Genomic DNA, 13,115 nt, shown 5'->3' on the forward strand with positions numbered 1-13,115 from the left:
ATTTCACGGGTCGTTTTTGCAAAGTTCTCAACTTTGAGAGCTGCTAGTTTTTCATCTTTTATTTCTTCAGGTTCAGGTTTCTTCAGGTTACAGATAGACTGCAGTGAGGATAAGCTGTGGTATGCTCCAAAAACAAAACACATGGTGGTCATAAATGTCAGCATACCTGGATTTGCATCAGCACACCATTTTGGAACCAATGATGTAGGAATTACAAACTCATAGATTGTATAAATCTAGCAGGGTGTTGACCATCTTGCAGGCCAAATTACTCTACGAGTTATTTAAACTTTTGTCAGGTGACCACCACAGAGATCTGGAAAAAGGATGTACTACCCAGAAACATGGAATCAAAACTCAAGCACACCTTTCACATCAGTGCAGTCTCATGGCACATCAGGAAATAGTGATGAATATGATCTGTTTCTTTACAAACACAGGATTGCCCTCATTTTCTTTGTGTCGCTCAGCGCAGGTTTAAAAGTAATGCTGACGTCATGTGTCTTTACACGACAGGCAACCTAATAAATCAGTTTTCAGTTACCAGGTGAACATATTTTAAACAGAACCATGAAATGTTCATTAATGTAGTAAGAATGCTTTAGCAGCAAGTGAAGCTGAACATCAACAACAGCTGAACCTACAATTTGTAAGTGCACAAAGATATTGATCAATCCAAGTTACAAGCTGCCTTCCCTTTATTTATTTTGAGTTGTAATAACAAAGAAATTAACAAGGTTGTCTCCACAGCGGATAGCTTTGTGACGATTTTACACCGGATGTCCTTCCTGATGCAACCCCCAAAGGATTTGTGTCTTCTCCTGGGGAGCCTCTGCTTGTTAGGCAAATGTGTGAACCACTACACTATGGAGCTGCAAGTAATATGAAGCAAGGTGTGGGATTCAAACGGTAGTGTATCAGAAAGTTATGATCTTCCACTTCCTAATTTGGCCTTTGTTGCGCTTTTAGCCTGGAGGTACATGGCTTATGTCCATGAACATGAACTATTACACTGACCACGATGCGCTACCATCAGACCGTGTGCCGGAATAATTTGGGACCATTTCATGAAACTGCAGTGAAAATTGCTGTTCATACATCTTTGGTGGAAAAGTTTTTTTGATTAACCTTCATTTACACAGAATGTATTTACAATAGGTGTTCCAATGTGCTTTGTAAGGTTAAAAACGCCATTATTAGAGAAAACCAACAGACTATCCCCTGTGAGCAGCACTGTTTCCGAGTGCTGCTCACAGGGGCCAGTATCTGCAGATGGCTGCCCCTCCCTGAGGAAAAAAAGGAGAATGAAAAAGGAAAGAAAGAGAGAACATGAGCAACAAACAGGAAAAATGCAAACTACAGGAGAGAGGAAAGTTAAATGTAATGACATGTGGTGGTGGAAAAGTGAAAAGAGGGGAGTGAAGGAGGAGTGCTCTGTGCATGATGGGAAGTCCCCCAGCAGCCTGAGTCTATAAGGATGGTTCAGCGTCACCTGATCCAGCTCTTACTACAAGCTTTATCCAAAAGGAAAGGAAAGATAAAGCTTCCACCTGTCGAGTGTTTTCATTCAGCTATAGTGCAGACTGTTTGCTGACCGTGCACCAAACACTTCAAAATAGACCTACTTCATGTTAATGCATTAATAAAGTTGTGTTCCCGTCTTCAATGAAGCCATAAATGATTTGCTGGAACCTGTGAAGTGAATTTGTGTGCTTCATCATTCAGTCGTCTCCTTCCTGTAAAGCAGTTCCTTTAATGGGAATTTCATAGATTCCCCTCCTCTCTCCATTTCCACTGCAAACTGTAACAGTGCAAATGACCCTCAGCTGTTTTCAGAGTCAGCAGACAGAGTTGTTATTTGCCAAAGTTGTCGTGATGTTTTTGCAGGAGTACAGTTCACAGGGTGTGTGTGTTTGTGTCCCAGGTGGCTTTTAATGGATCGGGTCTTGAGGTTATGCAGTGTATGCAATGTTTTTTTAAAAAAAAAGACGATTGCGCCTGAGTTTTGAGGCTTCAGTGGACCCTGAGGTCCAATTTGAAAGGAGGATGAGGAGACATGAAGGTCAGCTGGAGTGAGAAACGAGGACATTAAGACGCTGTTCCCAGTATCAAAGCTGTTTTCTGGTTTAAAAAAAAGATGCTAACATCTACAGAGTATAAGATTTTGTCTTACACGATACTCTCCATATGATTCCTTTTCTGTTGTGGGTAGAACAGCAAAAAAAACAAAGTATTAAAGTTTGAGTACAGAACATTTCTGAGTTTATTTCAGCTCCCAAGGAGTAATTTTACACATTCAGAGTAAAATGTTGCTCAGTGCTGGAGTTGTCTGACAGGACTTATAACATCAGTGTTAGCTCAACTCCTTGGAGATGCAATTACACTCCACCCACACATTTCATTTCTCCGGTTGCAGCAGCAGGAAAGAGTCGGTCTCCTCACTTCTATCATGTAGGCTGCATATAGACAGATGGCCAATGACTGCTTGTATTCTGCAGAGAGAGGCAAGTAGGGCAAGGATACCTTTAAAAACATACGAGCAGCTTCTTCTAGTAGATATGATGGTATTAACAGAGGTTTAGAGGTCAATAAGAAACAGGAATTAGCTTCTTTATTTTGAGTGTGCAGCACTTAAAGAGGGTATGTTACATGATTTTGATTAATTTACATTTTATAATGAATCAACCCAGATTTTGTTATTATAGATTGCTTACTTCATTCAGAAAGTTAAGACTTAATGTTAGTTAAAAGATTTTGTCACATTTCTGTGCCCCATACACCGCACTCTTACAGGCTTATTATTTTATTTATATTTCCAAACATCCCTGAACATGAATAGTGACCACGTGTCATTTTGAGGTTAAAGTTTTGAACTTTTGTTTTTATATGTTTTGGGTTTTGGACTGCTGTGATGACTTTACCATTCTGCTAATACTATACTTTAGTTTTATCATTTAAGTTCGATTTCACATGTTCAGTTATCAGTTCCTCATTTATCATTATTATTATTTCTTATATTTTGGGTTTGTTATTGATGTCAGTGTTTCTCTTCCTTCATTTGTTTCATCTGTGTGTTTATAACTTTGTTCTCGGATGTTCTTTCTGGTTCTTCTGGTTCCACCATGTTTTGCTTTGAAGCTTAATTTTCTTTCATGTCATGTGATAATTTTATTTTCTTGTCTTCCCTTGACTGGCTGATTAAGTGTTTCCAAATTCAGGGGCTGCATCCTTTGGAGGTTGCATTCGGAGGTCAGACTGACAGTCTGAGGGAAGCAGTCACTGCATTTAAATATATATCGCTCTATAACATTGAATTTGTCTTCATACAAGTTACATGACATTAGGGATTTTGTCCTCCATCTCTCTCCAACACCTCTCTAGCTGCCAGTTTCATGGTTGCTAGGCAACAGAGGCAGCGCTGATAGGCTACACTTCCGGTCTCTGAAGTTTTTGTGGCCTGTGAAGGTGTGCCCTATGTAGGCCACGTCCTTCGAAACATGCAGCCTCCAGATTTGGACACAGTTTCACCTGCGTCTGGTCCCCATCCTGTTTCTCATTCCCCGATCCGTTCCCGGTGTATTTATAGTCTTACCTTCTCTTTGCCTTTTGTGCATTTTCTGCGTGGCAAGCTCAGAGTTATTTCCCAGTGACCTCCTGTGTTCTGCTAGGCCTGTTGTGTCTCTGGATTCATGTTTGTTTCAATTTTTTTTTTGCATGTCTTTACTTTGTAGAGGTTGTTTAGTTTGGACTTTAGTTGAGACCTGTTTTTGCATTTTAATGCAGGAGTCTGACTCCTTTTACACCTTTACACTTTTCTCTGCCACACAAGCACTAGAAACCATATCCACAATAATCTGAAGTAACCACCACAGCATATCGCATTAAGATGTTGAAGGCATATATTAACAGTCTTTGTGCTTGCCACTGCAGAAGTGTTAAATACTTGGAAACATTTATTAAAAGTTATTCATTGAAACAACCATGGATAGCTATGCTCCTCAACAGAGATGGGCAATAACGCGTTACAAGTAACGCATTACTGTAATCCGATTACTTTTTTCAAGTAACCAGTAAAGTTAGGGATTACTACTGCAAAAAAGGTAATTAGATTACTGTTACTTTTCCGTAAGCACGCTGAGTTACTGCGTTACTAAAACCGTGATTTTTTGGCGAGTGTCTCATGACAGTGACGTAAGTGAGTGCGACACTCATGGCAACAGCTGTGTGCAGATCAACAATGGATAATATAACGAGTGCGGGAGAGAGTGTGAGCGTGCAGCGTTTAAAGTGTGGAAGTACTGACCTTACTTTGAGTTTGATTCCATAAAAAGTGACAAAAACATTAGAGTCCGCTGCTCACTGCGTGGGAAGAAAACTTCTTTTTACAGCGAAAAACCCCTAAACTTCTGAGCAAGCACCGACAGTACGCTGCCACGGGAATGTGAAACTCCCAGATCCTTCCACTGACCGCTGCGGCACACCTGCACCAGGGTAAACCTCCGCCTGCCTCACTCCTGCTAAACAGGTGAAAATAGAGCAACACCGCTGAGTCTTTGATTTTATTTATTTTCTGCTGTGTTTTACTCACATCTATTAGAAAGAGTGAGTGTAAACACAAACAACTATTTTATTTTATGTGCTGGAATGTGCAGAAAATAGGTTTAAATGTTAAACAAATTTCTTCCAGTCAGAGAATGTTGCATATCATTTAATGTTTGCTTGATGCGTAAAGTTAAAAGATTAAAACTAATAAAACAAGTTTTAGAAAGAAACTTTTCCATTTGATTACATTTTATATGATGGTTTATGCAGAAAAAGTAGAATTGGGCTGAAAGATCTATCGCTTTATTACCTATTCATGTTGTAAATCATGTTTTTAAAAAGTAACTAAGTAACTAATTACTTTTGAAAATAAGCAATGAGTAAAGTAGCGGGATTACTTTTTGGGGGAAGTAATCAGAAATTAGTTACTGATTACTTTTTTCAAGTAACTTGACCAACACTACTCCTCAGTATGTTGGCCAGAAATGAAAAATAACTAATTCAGAGTCAAATAAACTTCAGTGAGTGCATTTATTTACTCTGAAAATTTAAGCAGGCATCCAGCCTGAAAACAGCTGTGGAGGAAAACAACTACCATCTAGTTTAAAGTACCAATCACACGGTCAAATGCAGTCCAGGTTAATTTGGTTCCAGTAACAGCTAAGTAAATCATTTTTAGTGGAGCCTCTTGACCGCAACTCGTCCTTCCACAGGAGCTGTCCAACTCCATTCAGGTCATTCCCTGAGCCTAACAGATACATATACAGGGATCCAAAGGAATTACACTAAGATTGAATGTAATGAGAAATCTGTCAGATAAGGGGCTCTATAACGGGAAAGACAACAAAGTAATAGGCATGGTGGTAGAAGCCAAAGGAAACATTAGCTCATCCATCCCCTTCATGGTCAGTGTACACAGATATCTGAGTGTGTACCCCACAATCCATCACCGTGGCAGGCACAGCACCACCTCTGCACCATCTACCGGCCAGGGCTCCGGTCAGTCTGTGTGCTGGTGTGTCTGTACACTGCAGGAGTATGTGGGAGTGCTGACCCTACATGTTCTACACTTCACTTCCTGTGTGAGCTCCTGTTATGAGGATTTATGAATGCAAAGGAAACAGAGTAAATGTAGTAACGACTATGTCAGCGAATAAACTGCTAATGGTGATGAATACAGCAGAAGCAGAGAGATAAATCTGTCTCTTTGTCTCTATGTAGATAAATACGACAAGAGAACCACGACTCGGAAAAATTACATTCACATTCAGATAAACTGAATTCTGATTTAGAGGGAAATGTGTTTTGTATTTTTTCGTGGATTCTTTTTTCAACAGACACCTTTATTATCAATGTGGCTTTTCTGTTTATTTTCTTTCTTTGTGGTCATAGACTGTACGTGTGATCATGAAAGAAATGAGGAACGGGAGTAAAAGCAAACTTGCTGGCTGCATATATAAATATTCCCTTTCAAAGCCAGTAATAAATGTTGACTTTAGATAGGAAGCACATTTTCAACCTTCAGGTTTTTAAATCAAAATCAAATCAAATCAAAATTTATTTATATAGCACATATTAAAACAACAGTGTTGACCATAGTGCTTCACAGTCAATAAAAACATGAGACAGTTAAAACAAACAATAAAAGAGGACAACAAACAATAGGTAACAACGCAACAAGCTAAAACAGCCAACTAGACAGAATCAAAAGCCAAAGTAAAAAAATAAGTTTTAAGACGTAATTTAAAAGACTGGATAGACTCGGCAGTGCGAATATGAACGGGGAGGTTATTCCAGAGTCTGGGTGCCACGGATGCAAAGGCCCGGTCGCCTCTCGACTTCATTCGAGTCCTAGGTTGTGCTAGGAGCCTATGGTTGGACGATCTAAGTGCCCTGTTGGGATTGTATGAATAGAGTAAATCAGAAAGATAACTGGGCGCTAAATTATTCAAAATATTAAAAGTGAACAAAAGAATTTTTAAATCTATACGATATTTAACAGGGAGCCAATGTAATTTGGCTAAAATTGGAGTTATGTGTTCATGAATTCTCGTACCTGTTAAAAGACGCGCAGCTGCATTTTGAATTAACTGGAGCCGGCAAAGAGAGGAGTGTTGGAGTGCCCGAGTAGAGGGAGTTACAGTAGTCCAATCTGGATGTAATAAATGCGTGAATAAGCTTTTCAAGGTCCTTTAAAGGAAGGAATGGCTTTGCTTTGGAAATCTGACGCAACTGGTAAAAGCTGTTTTTTACCACAGTGGACACCTGTTTGTCAAGTTTAAAAGAGCCATCCAGGAACACTCCGAGGTTTCTTACAGTGGACGAAAGATGGCTAGCGAGTGGGCCTAGGGCATCAGCTAACTGGTCTAGCGGAGTGTGACTACCAAAGACTATGATTTCGGTCTTATTCTCGTTCAATGTAAGAAAATTATGTGATAACCAAATTTTAACTTCATGCAAACAGTTGAACAGAGGTTGCAAAGAAGCAGTCACATCGGATTTCAAAGGTAAATAAATCTGGATATCATCAGCATAACAGTGAAAGGAGATGTTGTATTTACTAAAAATTAATCCCAAGGGCAACATGTACAAAGAGAAAAGAGCAGGACCGAGCACGGACCCTTGAGGCACACCACAATAAATAGGGACAGAAGCCGAGGAGTGTTGCCCCATAGCAACAGAGAACGACCTCTCTGAGAGATAGGATTTAAACCAAGATAAACCGTACCTTTGAGACCAACAACATGTTCCAGTCTTGATAGAAGAATGTTGTGGTTAACCGTGTCAAAAGCAGAAGACAAGTCAAGTAAAACTAAGACCACAGAATATCCAGAATCAACAGTTAAAAGAAGATCATTAAAAACTCTAAGTAAGGCTGTCTCTGTGCTGTGGCGAGGTTTCAAACCAGACTGAAACTTTTCATTAATACTATTTGCATCTAAAAAGGCCTGTAGTTGTTTTAGAACTACTTTTTCCAATATTTTGGAAATAAAAGGGAGTTTAGAGATCGGCCTGTAGTTGGTGAGACCAATTAGGTCAAGATTTTTCTTTTTCATAATAGGTTGCACTACAGCATGCTTAAAGACAGACGGTACATAACCTGATGACAATGATGCATTCAGCAGAGATAAGATACAAGGACCAATAACATGTAAAGCTTCCTTAAAGAAACGAGAAGGAAGAATATCATGCGGGGAACCAGAGATTTTGAGATGATCAATTATATCTTTTAAAGCAGAATAAGACACTGGCTCAAACTGTTGAAAGACAGTCAAGCATTCAGAGGCTGGAACTGGGTCTAAAACTGATGATGGATGAGATGGATGAGAAGCCCTTAGAGCTGAGATTTTATCAGAGAAATACTTTAAGAATTTATCACAAAGAGCAGGGGAGGCGTCCCTATAAGTGGTAGTGCGAGGGTTTATCACAGAATTAAAAGTATTAAAAAGTGCTCGGGGGTTGTGGCTATTAGTCATAATAATGCTAGACAAAAAGGCAGATTTGGCAGCTTTAACAGACTTTTGATACTTAGATAGACAATTATGGAGGATGTCCAGAGAGACGTGGAGTTTGTCTTTCCTCCATTTTCTTTCAGCACGACGACATTCACGCCTAAGGGCGCGAGTAGTATCATTTAGCCAGGGTTGTGAGGATTTGGCACGTTTAATTCTCAGAGGTGCCACAGAGTTAAGGATGTCAGCGCATGTAGTATGAAAGAGGTTAGCAAGCTCATCCGCTGATAAAACCCCATTACAGTTAGCATCAGAGAGGGGAGAGTCAAGGAAAGCATCAATGAAGTGGGCGATAGACTGGGAGTTAATCGTGCGCGATTGCCGCACAGGACCATCACTGTTCAAGTCCACAGCGCTCGCTACAGTATTAAACAAAACCGGAAAGTGATCTGAAATCCCAGAGTCCTCTATGTCCGTGATGCAAATATCCAGACCATAAGATAGTACCAAATCAAGTATATGACCTTTAGTGTGAGTTGGTTCACTTACCCACTGGGTGAAATTGAGGGTGCTAATAAGAGCGAGGAAATCCTTAGCTAGCGAACTGTCCTCACAGCAAACATGAATGTTGAAGTCACCAACAATTAATATACGGTCATAACGTGGCACTGGAATAAAACCTTTAACTGAGGGTTTTTTTTTTTGTTATGTTAACTTAACCGTTTTGGGAGAAGTTAATGAAAAATAGTGTAAGTCATGTTCACGGAAAGTACATCCAAATGTTTAAACTGTGAAAATATTTGACTTTTAGTTTTTTTATTTAATTTTTTTTAGTTCTGTTAATGTTTTCAGGCTTATGCTGCAGAAAATGGAGCTCAAGCCTCTAATGTGGTTAACATTATGAACATTTGTATTTGAATCCAAACCTTTCCCTCAATGAAGACTTAGCCTGATAGTTTTGGTGCCTACAACATAACAACACGGAGTGTGAAAATTACATTTGAAAGAAAATCTAATCTGAAAATAAGTGAGTGAGTAGCTGGAAGTCAAACTCGACTTGGCTGGATGACACTGCCTATCTTGTTAAATGTAAGGTATTAAAACTGCAAAACTGCTTTCCTGAGGTGTAATTAAAAATGCTGTTTAGTGGAATGGGAAGGTCGTTTTTAAGACACAGGACTGGATGAGAACATGGAAGATTTGTTCTCACTGCAAATTCTCAGCAGGTAGAGATATTGAACTTCTTCTTGTTAACAAGAAGAAAAATTGTCCCCCTTCATCTAAGTTGGGATGCAAACTGAAAGGACCACTGTCGTTGTGAGGTAACGGTACTGCCCACTGCATTATCTGCAGCCCCAGCATGTGAGAACAGTGACTTTTTACTGTCCAGAGGCTCATACAGATCACCATGGAAAACGTATTAGCAAAAAAGAAAATCCTTCTTGGTTTTTCATTCTTGAAACAACAGGGAGGTGTGGACTGGCTATTTTTCTATGCCGAGTGCTCTGTCAACCAATAACACATTTATACAACACTTTATTCTGTTCCTTTAAGCACCTTACCAAACATACTAACAATCTTATATATCTTGACCAGAAATACTTCAACATGCAAACTGAATTAGTAGACGACCAGGAATTTGCAATTCCTGGTGAAATTGCAGTGGGATTGCAGATTGCTTTACGTTTCCCCTGTGATGTCGTTATGTTCATGTGTGTCAGCCGTTTCCCCATGTGTTCCCACTTCCCTCATTATCCTCCTGTGTGTATTTAGTCCATGTGTTTTCAGTCACTCCTTGTCGGATCGTCTGCGTTTTTTCCATGCCATGTCGTGCTTTCAGGTTTCCATATCACATTGCTATGTTTAGAGTTTTTTTTGTTTGTTTTCTGTTCCCCAAGATTTTTCTTGGTTCTTGTTTCTTTTCTAGTTTACCCAGTGTAGGTCATTCTTTAGTTTTGCATTGTTTTCGTCCTTTTATTTTGTACTGTTTTGTCTGCCTAAATAAACCGCTCATCATCTGTTATGTTTGAGTTTCAGTATGTCCACACCCGGGTCCACTCTTCGCACTCCATGCAGTTTGCCTGAGCAGACTGTGACAAGGAGAGCAAGTTAAAAAAGATTTTTTCTTTCTCTCCATGACTGGTTGGAAACTCATGAATGAAAGCTCATGATGGCATCCCTCTGAAACAAATGACTGTAGTTCCAAAAGTATGCATGTGTGGGCTTTGAGGCATGGCTTTTTGAAAAGCAAACAAGTGTAGCTACGTTTTGCAGGTAAAATGATGGCTGTAGGGTGAAAATTGTGGTCACAGCGGCAGGTTAAACACCAAAATTTCAGACGAGATTTTCTGCATGTCTCACTCTAACCTCACTTTAGCTTCCCAGTGTACATGAACGGGGAGAGATTTGAGAGATTTCTCTGGACAGTTTTGACCACAACTGAAAAACTGTAAAAGGTACCGTGAAAATCTGCCTAAAGGAAGAGGAGTGACAGCAGAAAAGAGAACGAGTCTCTCCATTCAGTGTCAAATTTAAAAAATCTGAATAGAAGCAAACGGTGCATGAATGAGCTTCTTTTGAGGTATGAACAGTGTATCTATGACTTCTTGGTGGATGAAGAAGAAGAAATAATCTGATAAGGATGTGGAGGTTTACACAGACCGTGGACTGGCATCTTCCTAACTCTCTGTTCAGCCTAGGGTGGGACAGGTTACATCTTCATCCTTCTACGTAGTCCAGACTATTTACATCAAGCACGGTAACACAAATTGTGTGTTTGGGCCAACAGGAGAAGGAGGTGACCATCACTATGCCTAACGGGGAAACGTCAGTGATGACAGTTCGAATCTGGAATGAAACAGTGTCCAATCTGACGCTCATGGCTCTGGGCTCCAGCGCTCCAGAGATACTGCTCTCTGTTATAGAGGTACACACACACACACACACATACACACACACAGTAACTCTGTGTATCGTTTATTGAGATGCAGATGGTAAGTAGACTTGTCTTTCCTCTCCCTGTTACAAACTTTTTGCAGGTGTGTGGTCACGAATTCAAGGCTGGCCAGTTGGGTCCAGGAACCATCGTCGGCAGTGCTGCCTTCAACATGTTTGTGATCATCGGGATCTGCGTGTGGGTGATCCCCAACGGCCAGAGCCGGAAGATCAAACATCTGCGGGTGTTCTTCATCACCGCGTTCTGGAGCATCTTCGCCTACATCTGGCTCTACCTTATCCTGTCTATCATATCGCCGGGTGTCGTGGAGGTGAGGCAGACTCGGTGTGAGAGGATGAAAGAATCAGTGAGCTCAGAGGTGCAGTGGCAACATACCAGATATTTATTCATCTTTTTGGTAAATTGGTAAGTTCTCAAATGAACCCTCTAACATGAAGACGTGAAGCGAAGTGATCAGGAAATAGTTTTGACACGGAGCAGTTTTTGTCTTTTATTTGTTTTAGAGGTTGGGGAATATGTGGAGGGAGACAGGTTAATATTGTCTTCTTCCTAGCCTCATACGCTGCCTGCTGATGGACAAACTTCTAAGCAAAGATGTCTCTTATTCTTTTTTACCACACAAGTAGTGTTGTTAACTTGTGAATCCAAATGTGACCACATACTGTTGTTTCCTTATGGGGCAGGTCACCTCACAGCAAGTAGATCCCGGGTTCAGAGCTCCTCCTTCAGAGTTACTTCAGCTGTTAAGAAGATGGATGGATGGATGGATGGATGACTGATCTTTAACGACTATAATAGTTCTAACTTTATAATCTCCATGTGTGTTTTAGGTGTGGGAGGCCCTGGTCACCCTGCTCTTCTTCCCTGTCTGCGTCATCCTGGCTTGGATCGCTGATCGGCGCCTGCTCTTCTACAAATACATGGGCAAGCGTTACCGAGCCGACAAGCGCCATGGCATCGTTGTCGAGACTGAAGGGGATTTGACACCCAACAAAGGCGGCATGGAGATGATCATAGATGGCAAGTTCCCAGCGCGAGGGGGCGCTGTGGTACCTGCTGAAAACTGTGGGGGCGGCACTCAGGACCGGACCACAGACGCCACAGCCAACAACATTGGAGCAGCAGCAGGAGCCGGGGGAGCCAATCTGCCCCACTCCAACAGCGCTACAGTCAATGTGGAAAGCAGCAAGGAGCTGGATGAGAGCCGCAAGGAGGTGAGACAGAGACGGGAAGAATCTTCAGAGAGCAGCATAGGAGAGCATCTGATCACAAGCACAACATCAGAATCAAACATTAGACTGTTAGTTTGAGAGATTCAGTTACACGCCAGATGATCTGTTACATAAAACTGTCTGAAAGGTCTGAAATCTCTTCTGATAAATTTGTTAAACGCCTCAAATGCAGATAAATGTGTCTCCAGTTTAAATTTCCATTTCCTCGAGTGAAGCATGCATGCTTTGTTCTGCACTTTATAATCTCATTTTGTCAGCTTTAAAATTGTGTTAACAATCACTGCTTTGCACCTGTGTGGAATGCAGATGACAATATGCTCATTTACATCTGCTGTGAAAAGATTAACGGCTCTTACTTTTGAGGAGTAGAACGAACTTTTTTCTTATCTGAACTGAAAATCTATCGACAGTACAAATCATAAACCCCTTGAGGAGACCTTGTAATACTTGGCTCTATAAATATAATTTACTTGATTTAGAATTGAGGATGGAAAATGAGAAAAGCTTTAATCAAAATGTTAAGGCAGAGAAATTAACATGTGGATGTTTTAACTGGCAAATATTCCAATAATCAGAGTCAGAGCAGAGGAATGAGACTCTTGGGAAGAAACTTTATTAAAATAAAAGCTAGACAGACAGAAAGAACTGAGAGACAAACAGGTCCTCATCCACATCATTTTTCTGGCCCAATTACACCAGGCTTTAAAATATCATTCTGATATTTTAAGCTAAAATATGCTCCAAAGTGGACTTTTTTAAAGTTGTTGCCTTTCACAGGTATTTTCACAGTTTACCTTGGACTTGGGTGACAAGTTTGAAGATGCTGCCCATACTTACATAATTGGAGTTTTAGAAATGTAATTACATTTTGCTTTTTTACTCCTAATTCGGCTGTATGTGCGGTTCATGCTCAGATATCACAAGCTGTACTGA

The 13,115-nt window shown here is 40.4% G+C and overlaps 1 protein-coding gene across 2 annotated transcripts in view; it reads left to right on the forward strand.

Annotated features, from left to right (window-relative positions):
* The window catches only part of slc8a2b (solute carrier family 8 member 2b), a 201,268-nt gene that overhangs the window by 145,509 nt on the left and 42,644 nt on the right, over positions 1 to 13,115 (forward strand). For both annotated transcript variants that reach the window (XM_084951825.1, XM_084951824.1), the window contains exons 5-7: positions 10,783 to 10,920; positions 11,033 to 11,260; positions 11,781 to 12,164. In XM_084951825.1, coding sequence (XP_084807951.1) covers positions 10,783 to 10,920; positions 11,033 to 11,260; positions 11,781 to 12,164 — 750 coding nt within the window. The remainder of the gene's footprint in view (positions 1 to 10,782; positions 10,921 to 11,032; positions 11,261 to 11,780; positions 12,165 to 13,115) is intronic.

This window comes from Perissodus microlepis, chromosome 14, assembly GCF_051167445.1.
Source record: "Perissodus microlepis isolate ML-2025 ecotype Zambia chromosome 14, ASM5116744v1, whole genome shotgun sequence".
Classification (NCBI taxonomy): Eukaryota; Metazoa; Chordata; class Actinopteri; order Cichliformes; family Cichlidae; genus Perissodus; species Perissodus microlepis.